This window comes from Chelonia mydas, chromosome 14, assembly GCF_015237465.2.
Source record: "Chelonia mydas isolate rCheMyd1 chromosome 14, rCheMyd1.pri.v2, whole genome shotgun sequence".
Lineage (NCBI taxonomy): Eukaryota > Metazoa > Chordata > Testudines > Cheloniidae > Chelonia > Chelonia mydas.
Genome location: NC_051254.2, coordinates 9,019,925 through 9,041,166, shown reverse-complemented (window position 1 = coordinate 9,041,166; position 21,242 = coordinate 9,019,925). Strand labels below are relative to the sequence as shown.

At 46.6% G+C, this 21,242-nt stretch overlaps 1 protein-coding gene across 5 annotated transcripts in view; it reads left to right on the top strand.

The window, feature by feature from the left end:
- Nucleotides 1–21,242, top strand: part of RHBDL3 (rhomboid like 3) — a 125,483-nt gene that overhangs the window by 65,584 nt on the left and 38,657 nt on the right. For all 5 annotated transcript variants that reach the window (XM_007055106.4, XM_043528458.1, XM_043528459.1 and 2 more), the window contains one exon: nt 1,207–1,365. Coding sequence is in view for 3 of the 5 variants with exons in the window: in XM_043528458.1 (XP_043384393.1) it covers nt 1,207–1,365 (159 nt within the window). In the remaining 2 variants the exon portion in view is untranslated. The remainder of the gene's footprint in view (nt 1–1,206; nt 1,366–21,242) is intronic.

The window sequence follows — 21,242 nt, the reverse complement described above, 5'->3', positions numbered from 1 at the left end:
ATAAAGGGAAGGGTAAACCCCTTTAAAATCCCTCCTGGCCAGAGGAAAAATCCTCTCACCTGTAAAGGGTTAAGAAGCTAAAGGTAACCACGCTGGCACCTGACCAAAATGACCAATGAGGAGACAAGATACTTTCAAAAGCTGGGAGGAGGGAGAGAAACAAAGGGCCTGTGTGTCTGTCGGTATGCTGCTTTTGCTGGGGATAGACCAGGAATGGAGTCTTAGAACTTTTAGTAAATAATCTAGCTAGGTATGCGTTAGATTATGATTTCTTTAAATGGCTGAGAAAAGAATTGTGCTGAATAGAATGACTATTTCTGTCTGTGTGTCTTTTTTGTAACTTAAGGTTTTGCCTAGAGGGATTCTCTATGTTTTGAATCTAAGTACCCTGTAAGATACCTACCATCCTGATTTTACAGGGGTGATTCCTTTACTCCTATTTACTTCTATTTCTATTAAAAGCGTTCTTGTAAGAAAACTGAATGCTTTTTCATTGTTCTCAGATCCAAGGGTTTGGGTCTGTGGTCACCTATGCAAATTGGTGAGGATTTTTACCAAACCTTTCCCAGGAAGTGGGGTGCAAGGGTTGGGAGGATTTTGGGGGGAAAGACGTGTCCAAACTACGTTTCCCAGTAAACCCAGTTAGAGTTTGGTGGTGGCAGTGGTTATTCCAAGGACAAAAGATAAAATTAATTTGTACCTTGGGGAAGTTTTAAACTAAGCTGGTAAAAGTAAGCTTAGGAGGTTTTCATGCAGGTCCCCACATCTGTACCCTAGAGTTCAGAGTGGGGGAGGAACCTTGACAGAAGGGTTTTCTTTCCTGCCCACTGATTTGGTCTCCTCATGCTCTCCCCTTCATGTTTACCTGGAACATCCTTCCCTGTCTCAGGCAGACATAGATTTTTTGCATTCTCCAGCCCAGAGGCTACATCCAAGACAGTGTCCCCACAGCTAGTATAACTGGTTGTCTGGTACTGATTGGATGATGGTAGAAGAATTCTCTCCATCCCTTGGAGCAGAGACCTGTGCAGCCCATAATGCTACCAGCAAAAGCGATAAAACTGATGGCTTGCATGGCAACACGTCACTCAGCAGCAATGCTGCTGCCATCCCTGCTGGGCCTGCGGCTGAACCCTTAGGAGGTCAGCATTGTAGGTGCTGTGTAATGCTGAGGAAATAATTCTTCCTTTGTTTTCTCCCTCTTAGTTTGACCCCGAGAGCACTGGCTACATCAGCCCTGAGAAATTCCAAAACCTCCTCCAGAGACACGGCTCGGAGCTGGACCCACACAAACTGGAGGTTCTCTTGGCCTTGGCAGACAATAATTCAGATGGGAAGATCTGTTACCAGGACTTCGTCAACCTGGTAAGTGAGTCACCAGGAGGAGCAGATCTCAGTCTTACACGCTGGGTTTGCTTCTGATGTAAAATGTTAAGCAAAGAGGAGCGGCCGTTCCGTTCCGAGCAAAGATTTGCTGGATCCCTCCACAAACTCTGGGTGGAGTTTTCAAAAGTGCTCAGTGGTAGCCAAGCTCTGAAGTTGATGGTAAAGCTCCCGTCAACTTTAATGGAAACAAAATTAGGCCAGTGCTGGGCGTTTCTGAAAATCCCTTGCTGTGTGTGTTTTAAAGGAGTTAGAAGGTACCACCCCTGGGACGTTCCTTCCCCTCCATCTGCACTTTTAGCTTCCAGGCATTCGGGAGGATGGCAGCCTGCCAGGAGTTCCACACTTTCAGGGGAAGCACTGAGAAGCCAGCAACTCTCAGCGTTTACTTAGGTGAGACAGTTGACCAGGCTGCTTGGGTTCCGATGACCCAGGCTTCAGGGCTGCATGTTTGCAATAAACTCATGTGGGACTGATTTCCAGACTCGAAACTGCCAGTCGAGGCTGCTCATGGTGACCTGTTGAGCAGGATGGCAAATAATTAATGAAAAAATGGTTCTGTTGGACTTTAGATTCCCCCAGCCCTGGGATTTCCTTCCTCCGCCTAGGCGTCTCTGAGCGGAAATCATGATTGTCCAAATTGGGTGCTGAGAGCTGTTGTCAGCCATACCCCATGAGCCCTTAAAACTGACTGTGTGGTTCCATTCCCACTGCAGAGGGGCCTGAAACATGGGTAACATTTTCAAAAGTGACCTAAGGTGTGTCTGCCACTGAGCTGTGATTGGCGCGTGGGTAAGTTTACCTGCGCGGGTAACAATAGCGTCATAGACATGTCAGCCTGAGCTTCGGCGTGGGCTGGCAACCTGACTAGAACTTCTGGGGAGCCTGGGGATGTACTCAGGTTGCTAGCCTATGCTGAAGCCTGAGCTGCAATGTCTTCATTACTTCTGTTACCTAACTGAAGCTAGCCCGCATATGCCTACCCACACTACAATATACCTTTGCTTGCTATGTAAACCTACCCCATGGCACTTGGGACCTTGCCTTCCATTGACTTTCAATGAGACCTAGATGCCTAGGCATCCATGTCATTGTTGAAAATAGGATTTAGGTTCCTACGTCATTTAAAAATGTTACCCTTTATTTCTGTCTCGCTTGCTGGCTTCTGGCTATGGGATCTGTTTGTGACCAGGATCACACAGGCAGTGCTAGAAATAGTCTTGTGCTCCATAAACAGCTACTGCTGTGAAAACGAGGGGGGTGAAACAGTGTTTTTCGATAAGCTGGTTCCCACCAGTCTGCTCTCATCTGCCCACGTGCAGAGAGACCTGCCTTCTTAGGCAAACTGGCCCTCCCGGGGGTCCTCGGCTGACAGTAAAGATTCTCCTTTTTCTTTGCGTCGTGCACTCTGTCTCTCTCGATATGTCAGTCAATATACTGTATGATGTGTTTTGTTCAAAGGTAGATTTCTCTCTGGGTAGCTGTAGGTTTAGGAATTTCACATGGTATAAAAAATTCTAACTAAGCCTGTGTTGATCCCATCTGACCAAAGAATGTTGCTAGTGAGGCTCTGAGCCGTAATAATTCTCCAGCGCAGGAGCTGGCGTAAACTGTGAGAATGGCCGGTGCGGGTGCCTGATGTTAAAATAAAACCGGCAAGCAACCTGACCAAGGGGAGACGGGCCAGCCTAGCCTCTGAAGCTGAAACCAGCAGCTGCCCTAGCCCACTCAGGGCGAGGTTAAAAGCTACAGTGAGGCTTGCTGCCTGTGCCTTGTGGTGTAGGGTATGAGCCCTTTTATGCCAGCCGAGCCCTGGGGAAATAGGACGTCTTCTCTGTTTACCGCAGCTTGGGCTGGGGCTCGTTTTCTGTGTCGCCTGCTAGGCAGGAACCCTCCATCCACAATTCCTCCAACTCCCGCCACAGACACACTCGCTAGTTTCACACGTTCTGCCCTGCTTCCACCATCTCCGCCTGCCTTGACTCGCTCTTCCCCTCCGCCTCCTCTCCCGACAGCAGCAGCACAGCGTGGGGAACATGGCGGGTGGCAAAGATGGGACGTACGGACTATGGGTGTTGCAGCCGAAGGGTGAGGGGGAAGAGGCAGGTTAGGGCGTGGTCTGGCACACGTTGAAGCCAGTGGCAAGCTCTCATTTGCTCCATTGGTGCAGGGGTAAAGAGCTTGGATCCTGCACCACTGAAGTTTTGCCACTGACTCCAAAAGCTGCAATCCTGCTCCCATTATCTCTTTGTGCTCTGGTTTCCACATCAACAACTTAGGAATAAGAGTGGGCTCCTGCCTCACCTTAGTGATGCTTGTTAAAATGCCATGGAGGCCCTGCTGAAAGGTGCTGCATGGTCCTGCTGCAGAGTGTCACTGTTAGGGGATGTTTCTCTTGGCCCCCCCAGCAGTCCCTCTGTTTTATTACTTACCTGTTGCTTTCTCACTTTAGGCTGCAGGCTCCCTTTGGGTATCCTAGGGTGCCTGAGCTCAATAAACACGAGAAAAGCCTACCAGGGTCGAGCTATCAGGCATCCTGTTCATGGCCTCGGCTGTGGGTGAGCAGGGAGGTGAAATAGATCTGTTGGGTTTAATCATGCCGTCTTAGCAGCTCCTTGTGTGGTTTTATGTACACCGGGAAATGCAGCAGCAATAAACCGGAATGCTGTTTGGTGAGTGATCACCTCTCCCCGCCAGCTGAAGGCTCATGGACAGAGTGGTCGGTAATACCCCATGTTCAATGGTACAGGATCATGTTTCTCACCCATCTACAGTTTCATGTGTTCAAAGTCCTGTGTGAGCATTTTACTACTTAAGTCTCACAACGCTTTTTTGGGACAAGTATCGTTAAACTCCTTTTATGGATGGAGAGAAGCTGAGGCAGAGAGGTGAAATAACTTGCTCAAGGCCACACAGAGAACTGTTGTTAGCCGTGGGATTAGAACCATCGGCCTTTCTTCTGGCTACCAACCAACATGCTTCGTCCACCCAGACACAAAGCAAATGTGACTGATGGAGTGAACACTAGGAGTCTGGAGAACTATCTGAAACCCATCACCCAAAGATCCTTTTTGACCCTGGCACATCATCCCCACTTGTAGGAAGGGGAGTTACCTGCAGGTTTTGAAGAGAGGCCGTCCTGAACCATTACTGCCTGAAATGCTTGTACAGAAAGGAAAATGTCATACTTTATGGAGTTAGCTTGATAAGAAACTATTTGGTTTCCTATCACCTCTCCCTTTATCTCCCTCATTAACATGTTTGCTCTAGCTAATCAATAGATCCGTAGGGGTTGAAAAGCTAAATTACTTATAAATGGTGCCTCTTTTTCACCTCCCCCAGGCTGTTTAGTGGGTGCTATACATCAGACTTTCCAAGGCTGCTTCTCCTTTCCTCGTCTTTCACTCTCCTTACAAGCTTCATACCACGCTCTTCCTGGGGAAATAGGCAAAGAGCAACGTAGGAATAATAAAACTGATCTGGAAAAGCATGGATGAGATGGCTGGTTTTACAGCAATCTGATTCATTTGATAGCTGGGCCCTGCCCTGTTTGCTTACAAGCCAGCATGGTCTAGTGACTAAGGCTCTGGCTGGGGAGCTGGGTTCTGTTCCTGCTCCTGTGTGACCTTGAGCAAATCACTTCCCCGCTCTGCTTCTGCTCCCCGTCCACTTAGTTTGTAAGCTCCTGGGGGCAGGGAGGGTCTCGTAGGCACAGTGGGGTCCTGAGCTCGGTTGGGGTCTGTCATGCACATCAGAAGAATACGAAAACATTTCATACATAACCTCAGTTACCTTATCAAAAGACAGGAAGGAAAGCTCAAAGGGCAGATCTGAACAGTCTGTGCCCGGCAGATAGCCTCTTCTCTGGGGTTGCTGAGCTGTGGAAAGGTGTTCAAAGCAGAACTCTTTATACTCCTGGAAGTGACTGACCATCCCTTAGCCTAAGATGTATGTTTCACTTTGGATGGGGGCTGGATGTCCTCAAAGATTGCCCCTTTAATTCCCTCTCACTCACCACATTCACCCACCCACAAAGGCCTCACAGCAAAGAGGGAGAAATAAGCACTGTGAAGCAGAGAGTATCTCTTCCTATGTGTGTGTACAGCTCCTGGCACACCGAGGCCCTGATCTCAGTGAGGCTCTCTTGGCCCTACTGTAATACAAATAACAAAACTCTGCCAAAGAGGATCCGCCCTTTGAAGTTTGAAGACTTGAGCCAGAGGTGGTTCCACTACTTCAATGCAAAAATCCATTGGAAATACCTGTAATCTAATGCCCAAGGTGCATGGACCTGTGAGTGCGATGAACTTCCATCTGGCACGAGCAGTGATAAATCTCCTTCAGGGGAATGGGGTGATATTGGAATAGATGGGGAAACGTGGGACGTTTCATATATTTATAAAAGTTCAACTGCTGGAGAGCAATTTTTCTTATTATCAAGGAAAACCCTGCATGGCAGCAAGAATTATGTCGATGAGCACTTTACAAATAGCTAAAATGGAACGTATGTGATAGACAGATAATACCTGTATTGAAGTCCTTGCATATACGTGTCCTTGCATTCCATTAAAGTACTTTGAAGTCTAGACTGGATACAGTTGTTGCAGTCTTGTGTAGGGAATTACTCACAGCACTGAAGACCCTGGTGCAGTAAAAAGTAAATACCTTGTGTTGGGTAATAATTAAATACCTCTGCTTTTTGCTCTTCTTCTGAAGATTGATTTTCCTATTTCTATGGCTTGCTTAGTGTGATGAATTGATCTTCTTTCAAAGATTGTGGTGATGAATCTGGGGGAGGGAAACATAGATCATCTGTTATACACATCACGGCCGGGACTTTGAGTGCGGCTGGTTGTTTTTCTATCAATATTTATGAGTGAACACTCTGAACTGTTAAAACATTATTGATTCGTTTCTTGTGTGGCCTCTCAAACAAGTCCACATTACTGTGACTTTATTAGCAGCAATAGTCAGAGCCAAAATAGCACTAACAAAGCTCTAACTATTGGAGGGGGGTCCGGCCAGCTTGGGCAGGTTTCAGAGGCCATGTCTGATGTGGTTGGTAATGTAGGGAACGAAGAAGGAAGGAGATCCCTGGGTTCCTGCGTGTCACAAAAGCAGCTCACGGGTTTCTTCACAAACTTTGCCCACAGGGAGGTTGGGCTGGGTGTGACGCTGTCACTTCCTGAAAGTCAAATAAAAAGCCCCTCGGACAGGAAGTCAAGCACTGGGCTGAGGATCAGGAGACCTAAGTTCTGTTCCCACCTCTGCAACTTTGGCCTGTCTTTTCCGCCCCGCTGTGTTTCTCCTGCCATCCTTTGCGTGTCTGGTCTCTGTAGATCGTCAACTCTAAGTGCCCAGCACAGGGGAGCCTCGATCTATATTGGTGCTGCAGTGACACAAAACATAAATAATCAGAAATCATGAATCTGTTTATCCTGATGGGCTACAGCAGAGCCTGGGTATGCACTTATGGCCTGATACCGAGAGGTGCCGGACGCCTGCTGCTTTCACAGACCACGTCAGCAGCTTAGTACGTGGGGCTCCCAGGCCTGACAGACTCCCTGCTGCGGAGCCAGGAACTGAGCCCTGGTGAGAGACAAGGCTTCCTGACTCTGTGGCAGGAAGCCTGGAAGCTCTGGTGTCTCTGACTTTGGGGCACTCTGCTTGGTGGGGCTGCCCCAGGGCCACATACCCCAGAAGCCCAGGCTCCACGGAAGCCCACCATGCAAACTGGCAGGAAACCTGTCTGTGGTTTGTCAAACCTGATATGTTTTTCCAAAATACTTGAGGTCTAAATCTGTATTTTCTGACGAAAACCTGTTTTGTCAGAAAATTCCTGACCAGCTCCAGTCCTGGATGCATTACAGCCTACCTCTCTCCTTACATACTACCTGTCAGATCAGATGGGCAGCTTCTACTAGTGTCTCCAAGGTTTGGTCTGCAGGGACTAATGGAACCACTGTTTTGGTAGAGGACCTTCTGCTCTGGAATTTGCTTCACCGGTTGGTCCAGCAAAGCCAAAATTGGCATGACCTTCAGAGCCTGCTTTAAAGCTCATCTTGTAAACTAGACTCTTCCTTGAGAGTGGCAGCTGTGTGCTATGGGGTAACCTGGGAGCAGGTTTCACTGGGATTGAGTTGATGTTTGTCAGTGTGTGTGTTTGATGATGGTCAACTGTCTTTGTCCCCCTCTAGTGGTTCAATCACATAAGAGAGATCAATCTGCAATTGCTTCCAGCTGCCACGTTGGTTTAAGTGGCAGAGGCCTGTACTTTGGAGCTACATGTCCTGGGTGAAATCCAGCCAGGGCGCCATTATGTATGAGATATGGGCCCAGAGAAACTAGGATGGTGGCATTATATACATCTTAAAATAAATCAAATACATAATTGAAAAGCATGGGTGTCTGTGTAATATAAAGGGTGGGCAAATTCTACTAACATTCATTCATTCATATTCTTTAAACATATTTTTTAAACTCTTTTTGTCCTTTCTGTGTTCATTTTCTGGAGATATTCTAACAAACAAGCTTATTGATTCTGGAATGTTTGTGGAAAATAGTGATCTCTAAGCAAATCTTAGAGGATATTCACAAAAAGCCACATTTAGAATTTAGTATCACACTGGAAAATTTAGTTATTCATCCAATAAGAGACCATAAACATTACCCACATGCCCTGATTGAATTTTGAATAGTGAAAACTTGCAATAGTCTGCTTCGGAATAATCTACAGACCCCAAAATTACCCCTAGAAATTATTCAGCAAACAATTCAGAATAATGAATAAATTCTAGAACATTGAAGTCTGCTGGTGCAGTTCACAGAGTGAAAATCATCAGGTAAATGAATCATTTTGAATGATTTCTCATCTATATGTATGAGAATCATATTGAGTATGTGTAAAACATAATACTGCATCATATACGTATTTTATTTATAAAAGAACATGTTTTCAAGAAGCCACAAAGAACAGCAAAAAGCAATCACAAGTGGCTTTTTCTCTGTCTGAGACACTGGGAAGAAAAGCTGCTTGCTGGGAAAACAAATATGTATTTTGTATATTTCTATTATCCAGTTGGTTTTCTCTGGCATAGAGGAGACACTGAAAGTACACAATGAAAGTGCTGGCTGTAACAAACAGCAACAGCTGCAGGAGGAGATAAAGCCCAAAGCTGTTGAACTAACTTTGCTACCTTCAGAGATGAGATGATCCAGAAAGTAATTACAGCTGAGACATTATTTATTGGGTTGAACACAACTTGCCTTTGGCAGCCGGGGACCTCGCAGGTCAACTTTTTCACACCATGTCCTGCGATTCCAACAATGCTGAGCAGCAGGGCTACGGATCCCCGTAGAGATGGAGTCTCTGCTTCCCGGCCAAGCATTCTTTCTTTTCTCTCTGGAAACGTGGGACAGATTTGTTACATCAGACAAACCAGGTGACCTGCGAGCCGCACCAGATTCCTCCTCAGGCATGGCAACAGAGCCAGGGATGGAGCAGCTGGTATAGTGCAGCCGGCAGCTTGGCTTCGGCTATGATACGAAGTAGAGGAGTGATACAAAGCTACTTCCAAGCTACTGTAGTACCTTGTAATACAATAGAGTTATTACCTGGCATCATACCTTGCGCTTACAGTTTTCTCTTTTATGAAAGTCACTTAGATAGCCATGGACCCACGATATGCAAGGAAGGTAACTTCAGCCTAAGGCCCCGGGTGCGCTAGAAAAGCTTTGCAGGTATAGCTATATCGGCAAACCTCCCAGTGGAGGTGCAGCGTATACCTGCAGAAGAGTGCTTTTAGCTTGCACCAATTCCCTGAATAAGATAAGCTGTATTGGCAAAAGCACAAAATCACACCCCTAACCAACATGGCTATACCAGCAAGTGTCTGCAGTAGACCTGGCCTTTTTCATCAGTGTCTCTGTGTATTGCATTAGCTAGTAGATAAAGTGCAGGTTTAAAAGTCCGGTGGACTTAGGTTCTAGTCCCTGCAGTGCCACAGTTATTACTGTGAGAAATGGGCAAGTTCCTTCACCTCTCTGGGCCTGTTTTCCTGTATGTAAAAGGGAGATGGTAGCTATCTACCTCTTCTGTGGCTTGCTTAACAGCAAATACTGGCTGAAATCCTCCAGTGGAAGATGTGGCAGAAATACCAGATATTGTTTGATTGTGTTTTCCCAGCTCTTTGATTGAAGATTGTGGAGAGGAGCTGTGTTGGGGGCAACAGCTGTCTCTGGAAGGGACTGGCTATTTCAACACCCTGGGAATGTCAGGCAAGCTCCTAGAAACAGCCCGCAGTGTGATTTACGAAACGCAGTACAGTGGGTTCCAAAATAAATAGTTAGCTGTAGCTTTGTAGTAACTTTAAGTTGGTGCAGCAACTTTGCTTTGAGCAAAATGTATCCACTAATTTAAACCAGATCCTTTGTTACCCAGGTCTGGGATTAGTGCCCCCAGTCAGTGTCTAGATTTCAGTGGTTTCTCAGAGGAGGCAAATCCTAGCAAAAGGCATTTTTTTAAAACGTAGTGTCAGCTGTACAACAATAATCAAATCACCCTAATCTGAGATTCACAGGTGCCAGCCATAGGTGCTGAAAGTGGGGGTGCTGCTGCACCCCTGGTTTGAAATGGTTTCCATCAAAAACAGGGTTTACGGTTTGGTTCAATGGCTCTTAGCACCCCTACTATACACATTTTTCCAGCACTCCTGGCACTAACATGTTTCCTCCTCCAGGAAAACAGCCCAGCAGCCTTCCTGCTCCCCATCCTGTCTCCTTTGAATTGCCCAAGCCATGTGCTGGCAGCCTCCAACACCACCTTGTTCTCTTTGAAAGCAAATAAATAAACCAAGGGTAGCATCTGTGGCCTCTGCTCTTCCTGCTCATGCATGACAGCAATGCATGCCTAACTGTCATCAGGGAGAAGGAAAGGCTAGTTTGGGATAGTTCCCCCTTCAATGAAGGGGGGGCACTGTATCAGAATTTGCTATGAGTAATAATATACAGAGATCAGGGCCCTAATGGGCTAGGTGCTCTCCATACATAATAAGAGAAACAGTCCTTTTCCTGAAGAGCTTCCAGTTTAGACAAGACAGACAAAACGTGGAAGGGGAAAGACGGGTGAAGTGACTCCCCTGAGGTCACACACTCTAGCAGGCTTTGGGTGCCGTAAAAATAACATTAGCTATAAGAAACTGGGGCCCAATTCCGGTATCCAGCTATGTGTGTTTGTATGAAAAGCTCCAGCCAGAAGGAGAACCCCCTTAGCTCTTCCAAAATCAATGGAGCTGACATTCTGCTGGCTCCCTGTAGCATCTTCCAGCACTGAGCCACAAGACTTAAGGGTCCTGGCCTAAGTAAGCTGTGTGGGCATCTGAACCAAGGTCCATGGCTGGCTGGATAGCAGAGCTAAATAATTCTGCCTTGGTAGCATTTCAGTGCAGCCATTCTGCAGGTAAAAACAGAGGGCCAAAAGTTGGTTCCTGAAATTTAACGGTTAGTATGCTTTTTAAAATGTGCTGGGAAACATCCTACGGAATTTAATAGAAAATAAGTCTTCTATAGGTTTTATGAATCACCGTATAGAATGTAATAGACATCAATAGCCTGGCTATAGAATTTTATAGCTTTGCTCATAAAACCCATAGAAAAGATTTCATGAAATACTTAATACTATTTTGTTTAAATTTTCGTAGGCCTTGTTGGTTCAGGCCTTGATTTAACAAAGCACTTAAGTGGCTATTTGACTGGAACTCAATGATATATAAGCATGTATTTAAAAATAAGCGTATGCATAAGTGTTTTCTGAACTGGGGCCATAATCACTATTACATTCTATAGGACTTTTTGGTGGACTGGGGAATTTAATGAGGTTATGTTGGGACCTTTCCCTTTTGGAAAACTCTTGTAAAACTTAGTAAGGAAGAAACCAACAGAGTTAAACTGAAAATAAAAAATAGAGTTCTATTGAAATTATTCTAAAAACAGATCAAATTGAATAGAGAATTGTGTCCTTTGTTGGATTTTTAAAGCAGTATCTAGAATTTAATGGAGAGTTATATCGTGGTTACAGAATTCTATCAATTCATTCTAGAGTTCTAAAAACAGATGGCTGCCTCTATGAAATTCTGTCGTGTTTCCCTTTTGGGTTGTAAAAGGCTCTGTGCAGCATGTCGTTTTATAGCCCTTAAAATACATTGTCGTCTTCGAACTTCGTAACCTTTTCCCTCTGCATTTTTTCAGGGTCACGCATTGTTGACAATTGTTCTGTGGACAAAACCTTTTGCTGGCAACTTACGTCACTGGAAGGAACCCTAAAAGCGGCCTCTCTGAGCTCTTCTGTTTTCCCCTTCCAGAGATCTTGGCGATAGCCACATACCCCCACTATCAGCTGTGTTGCAAATGAAAAGTTCACATTGTTTTCGTTTCTGAAAGGATTTTTCCAAGTTGAACTTTCTGCATGTTGTTAGTTTTTAAAGGGGTGGGACATGGCTCAAGTGCAGGAGCATTGCACAGCCAGTAGGCACACATGAGACAGAATCCAAGCCGTGCTGAGAACCTCCTGTGAGATGTGGCATCTCCTTCAACTCCCCAGCGCCCCTCCTCAACCCAGGCTCTAACTACTAACTGCACGGTCTCCCCCGTGACTGCTGTCTGACCTGCTTTAGAAGCTTTGTATGTATGTATTTACATTTTTCCTAATATGCTTTCCAAATCACATGGCTAACTCCCCCCCACCATTACCCTGGTGATAGCACATTGCTAAGAACAGGGCTCTGTCATGCCTAGCTCTGGTGAGCACTGTGGGTGCTTTCATAAGATGTTAAGTCCAGAAGGGACTATTAGATCATCTAGTCTGAAGTCTTGCCTAAGACAGGCCACAGAATTTAGTCCAGTATCAGAGGGGTAGCCATGTTAGTCTGGATCTCTAAAAATGGCAAAGAGTCCTGTGGCACCTTATAGACTAACAGACATATTGGAGCATAAGCTTTTGTGGGTGAATACCCACTTCGTCAGACGCAGAATTCAGTCCAGTTACTCCCATATGGAGCCCAATAACTTGTGTTTCGCTAAAGAATATTTTCCAGACAGGCGATGGAGAATCCACCACTTCTCTTGGTAATTTGTTCCCATTTGTTCTCACCCCCCTTAAAAATTTGTGCCTTACTTCTAATTTGAGATTGTCTGGCTTTAACTTGCAGCCTTTGTTTTCTTGTTCTGCGTTTCTCCGCTAGATTAAAGAGGCCTTTGGTAATCCAATATTTTCTCTGTTGTGGTATTTGCACTCAGTAACCAAGCCATCTCTTGATCTTCTTTTTGATCAACACCAGGCCAGCTTCCTGGGACTGTTCAGATTGGAAATGGACCAAACCTAGGATCTGAACCCACCCACCCACTTCTGGGCCAGTGTAGCTCAATTTGCTTTGGTTCCCAAGGGGGGGGTGTTGTGCTCCTGGCTCCTTATCCCACCTTCAGCGCATCTTTTCTCACAGAGTGAAATCCTGGTTCATTGGTGTTCATTGGTGTTTTGCTGTTGACTTCAGTGCAGCCAGAATGTCACCCAGCATCTCCGGCATCTGTCTGTGCACAGCAGCTGTGGGGGATTTTCCTGAGCATTGCAGCAATTGTTTGGGGCAGGCAGGGTTCAGTTGTGAGCAACATTAGAGTGAGATGTCCGTAAGGGATGTGGTGAGGCATTTTTATAGAACTTCTGCTTTTGGCTGTAGAATACAGTTCTTTGTGTGTTTTTTTTTCCTGTGTTTCCAGCTTCCTTTTTTACCTTACAGCAGGCCCGCCCATGGGGGGGGGGGGGCAAAGAGGGCAATTGCCCAGGGGCCTGGGTGATTTAAAAGGGCCCAGGGGCTGCCGGCTGCCACCACTGGCAGCGCAGCAGAGCTCCAGCAGGCTTCCTGCTCGCCCTCGCTCCGCGCCACTCCAGGAAGCAGCCAGAACAACCCTATGGCCTGGGCAGGGGCCAGGGGGGCAGGGCAGGACCCTATGGGGGCAGGGGGTCTCCACGTGCCGCTGCCCGAGTGCCAACTCCGCAGCTCCCATTGGCCAAAGGGAGCTGCCGGGGCGGTGCCTGCGGGCAGCAGTGTGCGGAGACCCCCTGAGTCCCCCACCTAGGAGCCGCTGCCAGAGGGATGTGCCGGTTGCTTTCGGGAGCCGCCCAAGCTAAGCGCTGACCTCCTGACCTCCTCCTGCACCCCTTCTGTACCCCAACCTCCTGCCCCAGCCTAGAGACTGCACCTCGCACCCAAACTCCCTCCCAGATCCCACACCCCCTCTTGCACCCAAAGTCACGCCCAGAGTCCGACCCTGCACCCTCTCCCGCACCCAAATTCCTTCCCAGAGCCTGCACCCCTCTCCCCTTCCTGCACCCAAACTCGTTCCCAGAGCCTGCAGCCCGTTACCCCCTCCCGCACCCCAACCCCATGCCCCAGCCTGGTGAAAATGAGTGAGGGTGGGGGAGAGCGAGCGACAGAGGGAGAGGGGATGGAGTGAGCAGGGGCGGGCCCTCGGAGAAGGGGCAGGATGGGGCATGGCCCCAAGGAGGGGGCAGGGCAAGGGTCTTCGGGTTTACGCAATTAGACAGTTAGCAGCCCTATCAGGCAGGCATGCGGAAGCCCTGGCCGTGCTGGAAGAGCGTGCCCAGCAGTGCAGCTGGCAGCTCGCTGGGCACCACCCAGTGCAGGCGCAGCACGGCCCAAATATCAGGCGGACCATGTCTGTGTAGGCGCGGCTCATGCGTGCGTGGGGGCCCATGGACTGTTCTGCCCTGGGCCCCAGAATTGCTGTCAGTGGGCCTGCCTTACAGTATCTTGATCTGCTTCGCACAAGTTCATTGTTCGGTGACGCAGTGTCCACATTATACTTAGTCAGACTTGGCTTGAGAATCACGATGGGGGGAGGGGCTCTGTATCAGTGAAAAGCTGCTAATAAAAAAAGGAGAAAACCTTAGATTTAATCTTTTGACTTTTTTGGTGGGTCAAATATCACCATGATGATTTTGTTATCTTTGATGGGGTGAGCCTTTGAGGAGTTACATACCGTATCCCAGCTGCAAGATAATGGGGAGTAGGGAATGATTTAAGCCCTCTTCTTTTGTTTTATGGTACTTGGGAATATTTTGTAGCGCAGTCATAAAAAGGCTATAAATCATATCTCCAGTTTCCTACTATCTGGCTTCTAGGGTCTGTGCTTCTATTTAAATAGGCTGATAGTCTGTACAGAAGGATTATATAAACCAGAGGTAGCCAACCTGAGCCTGAGAAGGAGCCAGAATTTACCAATGGACGTTGCCAGAGAGCCACAGTAATACATCAGCAGCCCCCCATTAGCTCCCCCACCCCAGCTCCCAGTGCCTCCTGCCCACCAGCAGTCCCGCTGATCAGCGCCTCCCCCCTCCCTCCCTGGACCTCCCGATCAGCTGTTTCTTGGCATGCAGGAGGCTCTGGGAGGGCGGGGGAGGAATGAGGGCACTGCAGGCTCAGGGGAGGGGGCAGGAAGGGGTGGAGTGGGGGCAGGGCCTGTGGCAGAGCCAGGGATTGAGCAGTGAGCACCCCCTCGGCCCGTTGGAAAGTTGGCGCCTGTAGCTCCAGCCACAGAGTCGGTGCCTGTACAAGGAGCCGCATATTAACTTCTGAAAAGCCTCATGTGGCTCCAGAGCTAAAGGTTGGCCACCCCTGATATAAACGTTGCACTGCAGTAACTGGATGTAATTCTACAGTGCAGTAAACCCCAAATCTGTGATTCTAGGGGCACTGCCCAGTAAACCCCAAGGTTGCCCAAATGAGTCACGTCTCCGATGAATTCTTTCCCTAGACACTAAAACACCATTCCCTTTCCAGTGACCATTTTATGTATAAAAGACCTTTTCTGTAAAAACTGGAATCTGTATCTTCACAGTTCCCTCAACCAGGTGTAATTTCCATTGGGCAGGATCTTCTCGTTCTTTCTAACCTGCAGATATTCAGTGTAGAAAACACTGAGTTTTTTTAGCCCAGTCTCTTCTCTCCTTTGCGCCCTGTGAGTGATACCTGCTGGAGAAGGGCAGCCTCCTGCACTGTCCCTCAACCCAGCTTAATTATTAACCTCATGGAGGACCTTCAGCTCCACCATGCAAAAACACTTAAATCACTCCATTTCTCTTTGGCTGTCTTGCTGGCTGGAATACAGGACTCCTGGGTTCTATTCCTGGGGGTGAGGGGAAAGAAGAGAAATAGTTCTGGAAGGGGTATAAAACCTCATGTTTCATTTTAAGCCAATCTCTAGCTCTTAGAGGGTAGAAGATTTCCTCAAGGGACAGATGATCCCGCAATTGACGGCTGCAGGATTTCATGCACCTTGCTCTGCAGCCTCTGGTGTGACAGATGTCAATCACACTGGCCACTGTTGGAGAGGAAGATTCTGATCTAGATGGGCTACACATCTGATGCAGTGTGGCAAACTTTGATCAGCCTCTGACTTCCTGTGCAGCCTTGGGCAGGTCATTTAATTGTTCTGTGCTCAGTTTACCAATCTGTAAAGCAGGGCAGATACCCCGCTCGTCAGCGTGTGTCACATGTCCCCCTCTGTGCCTAAGCCACAGAGAACATGGGCCTGTTACAACTTTCAGCTTGACAGCCTGACTCTTGAGCTCGAGCTGTAAAGACTCATGCAGTTAGCTCTGGAGGTCCCTGGTTCAGTCCCTGGTGTTGGTTGAGATGGTGTCTGCCCCGTAAGTGGGGGGCCTATCCAGGATCCAAACTCTTGGCCTTAAAAGCTTGGGATAATTTTCCTCTGTCCGGAGGAAATATATAACCTACTGATGAGCGTGTGTTCCTTGTTCTGCCTAGCTAGAGGAAGTGAGTCTGTCGCAGTCTGCATAGCACAGAGGGGACAGTGTAACAAGCATCGATCAGTGGGTCTCAAATACTGTCCTCCTATTTGGATGGGGTGGGAAGACCTCAGTCATGTGAAGGTGAACTTACAGCACTGGGAGATACTTGTGGGGAGAGAGTGCTATTATACTGTTTACTGCAGCACCTATCAGGGCGGGCGGTGGGGGGGCATTTAAAGACACCAGTGACAAGTAGGCACCCAACCCCTATTGAAACTCGCATAATGGGAGTTAATAAAATTCTGTATAGGGGGAAGATTTTCAGTGGCAGTGAGCCCCATTGGTGTGTATATTATGTATGTCCAATACATAAAACATAATGCTTAGTGCATGATTGGTATGTCATTGCTGACATACAAAGTGCTGCACGCATCCCGTTATATGAGCTGTCATGGGGCCGTGCCAGGATTTTGAAATCTAATAACTGGGATACAAGAGGTGCTGTCTGAGCACGCTCAGCTTGTGTGTCATTTTGAGCCCATCTGATACATGGTCTATGCAGCAGCAGATGAGACAATGTTCTCTCCAATGAAACAGTCTAGTAACTGATCATTACGCTTATTCGAGTGGAACTTGGCATAGGAATTTCCATCCTAAGCCATGATTTCTCAGCTGTTTCAAATCACTTACAGCTGAAACTTGATACACAAGATGTCAAGTTAAATGGCCATTTTAATTTATTTATATATATAAATAAATAAAATTATGAAAGGGTATAAATACATTTTAAAAAAATTCAGTCACTTCAGAAAATTGAATCTGGGCTCTTTTCAGCTCAGAAGTCTCCACTCCCTCAACCTTCTTCCCAACGGCTAAACCAAAAATGAAAGATCACAAGTTTCTGGTGTGTCAGTTGGTGTTGGTGTTTTGGAGAGACATTTGAATAAAGACATTAGGCCCCCATGCTGCAAGCATGATACACTTGATTAACTTTGAAACTGGTGGGAATACTTATGGTAGTAAAGTTAAGCACGGGTAAGTGTTTGTGGGAACGGGCCTAAGAGTTGTATAGAATGTGTTTTCTCTTGCTATAGGCCTGTAGCCAGGCTACAGCATTGCTGTAATATAATTGGGTCCGAAGGCTGTGACTGCTAGAATTTACTGTGAAAGCAGTTACTTGTATCCCTCCATTCAGCAGCATTGAGATACTTCACCTCTTGTCATTGTCCCATGAGCAACACAACTTACCATCTGAAACTGAGTCTTCTAAGTTGGGGGGACATGATGGTCTGAAATATTTATTGATCCAAGGCCAGAAGGGACCACTGTGATCATATCAGCTGTTCTCCCAGAGAACACGAGCCATGGAACTCCCCCAAAATAATAATAATAATAATTAGTAATCATTTCCTGAAAAAATCCTTTACATTAGAAATAATAACATTTGAAGTGTATCATTCCAAGGTAGGAGAGGAATTATTTGGATGCTGTTCAAAGGGAATTCACTAGAAGGGATGGAATTATGTGCTGAAAAGAGAAACATTAGGAGACGCATTGAAAGTGAGACCTACCAACTGGGTATGTCTCTCTCAAGGGAAGGGTGGATGTTCTAGAGCTTGGGACATTTAAAATTAGTGAAGACAAAATACTGAACAGGGAGCAATCCTGCGCTGGCTGGGAAATGGACTAGATAACTGATTAGATCTTCTCCATCTGTAATTTCTATGGTTCCTCAAATTAAAAATCCACTGCCAGGTTAAAGAAAAGACCTTGGTTTTTCCTTTGTGACAGTGGAGGTTCTCCAGGAAGGTGTTCATATGTTAATATGGAAAGAAGGAGGATGTGAAGCATATGCGGGAAATGAAATTGATGTTGAGCTGTGTGCTTTGGAGAGAGCCTACGCATATCCACTGTAGAGCTTTGTGGAAGTGTGGGATGAGGGAAGGAAATAAGTGTGAATCTTGAAAGCAAAATTGATTAGAAAAGCAGCATTATGAGTAAAGTGGGTTATAAAACTGAATCTGATGGAGGCTTTTAAAAGGCCTGTGTTAACCTCTCCTATTTAGTGCTTTGACTCTGGGAGAATCCTATGGGGCAGGGAGGCTGAGCACATTGCGTGTCACAGTGTGTTGGATGTGTTAAAAGTAGCCAGTTTAGGCTCAGTGGGCAAAAGCTGACGCTTTTCCAAGGCTCTTAGGGGCCGAAAATTGGGCTCCTTTTTCATATAATACTTTATACACCCATTTGCCTGCAGCTTTAATATCATGCTCGTTAAAGAAGCTGCAGATTAGCTGCACGAAGAGAGGATGGGGTAGCCTGCCCTGTATTTCTGGATCCGCAATACTGTGTGAGCCAACAATGGACTCAGTGTTCTTTCAGCTGGTGATTAAATGCTTGGCTCATAAATACCAATATTATATAACCTCCAAAATCAAGTAAGTAAATTGTGACCATATGGGAGGCTCTATTTGGGAAGATTGGATTCTTCCAAAGAAAAAACAGGCTTCTCATCCAGATTCAGTCCAAGCAGAAGTAGTTACTTAATCTGCTGTTTTTCTGTCTGTCTCTACTGCCCGGGGTCCCAGCTTTCTCAGGGGACGGAAGGAGTTCATGAAATTAATGTCTGATCCAAAGTCCCATTTACTTCAGTGGAGTTCGGATCATGTCCTGAGACTTCTGCTGTATCCCCACTCAGTGGCCCTGGATCTTGGGAGCTCTATCGTGCACTGGAGCATTTGCACGTGACTGGGCTGTGGCTATAATCAGGGTCCAGCATGAAGGCTCTTTATCTTGGGGCCTGATCCGAACAGAGGCTCAGTACACACAACCAGCCCCCTCCAGCAGAAGTCAAATTCCCGGCAGTAGGAATCTTGCCATTTTCCATCCTCCCCAAGCCTGCTCCCCAAGCTTTTCCTTCTCTGTCTCCCTCCTCCATTGAAAACTGAGCCCAGTGTCTTTCATGACAATCTGCATCCTTGAAATGCTGTTAGATAATGCCTTTCTAGAGCAGCCAGCAGCAGGAGAGGAAAGTGAGGACAGGTAAAGGAAATTGGAACTGTTTTACAAGTGAGATTTGATTGAGAGACCGGGAGATACCTGTGGCAGCAGCAGCAGAGGAGAAGGCTTTCATGCCAGTAGATTGTCGGAAAAGACTGCTAGATGATGAGCAATGGATGTGGGGACTAAGAAGAGGCAAGGGGCCTGACTCCGCGCTGCCCTGCATCTTGTGTGCCTGTGCTGAACAGATGTAAAGTGCTACTGTTGTGGTTTGGTAGCTTTGTACACCCGCTCCACCGGGAGTAAATGGTGACACAAGATGCAAGGCTGTGGGGGATGTGCGTTGGGCTGGAACAAGTCCACACCAAGAGCAGGCGCACAAGTTGCGCAAAGGCAGGTTCCTAGAACAGTGACGCTGCATCAGGCACCTGTTCCCATCAAAGGGGTCAGCTCACCCAGCCCTAGAGAGCCGTACAGCCAAGGGGAGCATCCGGGTCCTGGGACACCCAAGCAGGAGAAGTAGTGAGCTGCCACCGTCTGCTTATTTGTGACAGCTCTGGGCAATGCCCCACCAGCAACTCAGGTGCTGCAAACGGACACCCCCACTTGCCAGAAATGGGCAGCTGCCCATTGCCTCCATTCATCTCTCTGGAGTGGTAGTTTTACACATGGAGAGCTGGGAGAAGATCCTTTGGAGAGCGAGTCAAAAAAAATATCCTGAGAGAAAGAAGAGATCTGCATGTCCTCTCCTGGGCTCTGTAAAGTGCATCTTATGGCAGGGGTGGTGCTGAAAACATTGTCTCCATATTAATTAACTGAGATTCTGGGCCAGACTCATTCCTGGTGTGAAGCTGCTGATTTCAGTGATGTGACCGCTGGGGTGAATTTGAACCCTCTGCCTGTATCCTGAGCTGTAATCAGCCATTGGAGAGGTGGCACACCATAAACCATCTTCGTACCTTACCAAATCCCTTCCAACATCTGTGTGAAGAGCCAGCAAAGCTTCTAGTTCTTGGAAACCCAGCAGAATGCACTGCAGCAATGCAAGACTCTTACTCCACTTCATTTGCAATTGCTTTTATTGATTAAGACCCTGTATGCTGAATATCAGATACATTCTCTTTCAAAGGACCACATTTGGCCCTTGCAAGGAGACAGATTCCTTGCCCTATCTACTTTGATCCCATAGCCCTCTGTCTGAGTTAACTATAAGTGGGTAATAGCAGAGCACTTGGACAGATATCACCTTATCTTTCTATAAATCCAAATAAATAAAATTCTGAGGCTTCTCAGCACAATTTATTGGCAACTGGAGTCCATAGACCCAGGATTCCTGTTCTATGCACAGCCTTTGTTGTGAAGACAGAGGGTAGAATGATAAGAGAACAAGTTGGCACAGACTTTTCATAGAATGATTCAAGGACAAAAGCTGCTCACTTTACTCACACAAGTAGTAGTGAAGTGGCTTGCTTGTGTGACTGAGGGGAGCAGGAGTTAGCCCTACACCTTGCACTATTTGCACCTAAATCTAGTTGACAGCAAAATAGACTCAGAAAATCCTCAGCAATTTAAAGATATTTTAGGGTTTTCATAAAGATAATGGAGAATTAGTTCACCAACTGTTGTAAAAGATGCTAAATGGATAGAGTCCCATTGCTGTGTCTGTCTGAAAGGGCCCAGTATAGCCTCCTGCAGCAGAGCAAATATACTAGAGGGACAAGTTCCTTTACAGGCGTTCTAAAGAAAGCTACGTAACGGGGAAACAATTGTTACTTGTTTAATACAATTTTGCTGGTGCAGTGTGTTTTCTAAAATGCCACATTTCTTTAATGTATCTTTTTAAAAAAAAAAGTCCCCAGGAAGATTAGATTAAAAACATGTTTTTCTTATACATCACCCATTTAAAGCTAGTTTAACCGAGATTAAAGAACACCCCATTACTAAGGCCAGGTCCAAATGGATACTTTAAAAGCCAGTTAGAATACTGTGTGGAATGTAAATATAACTGCCAGAGAGCTAGAATGACACTGTAAATGTC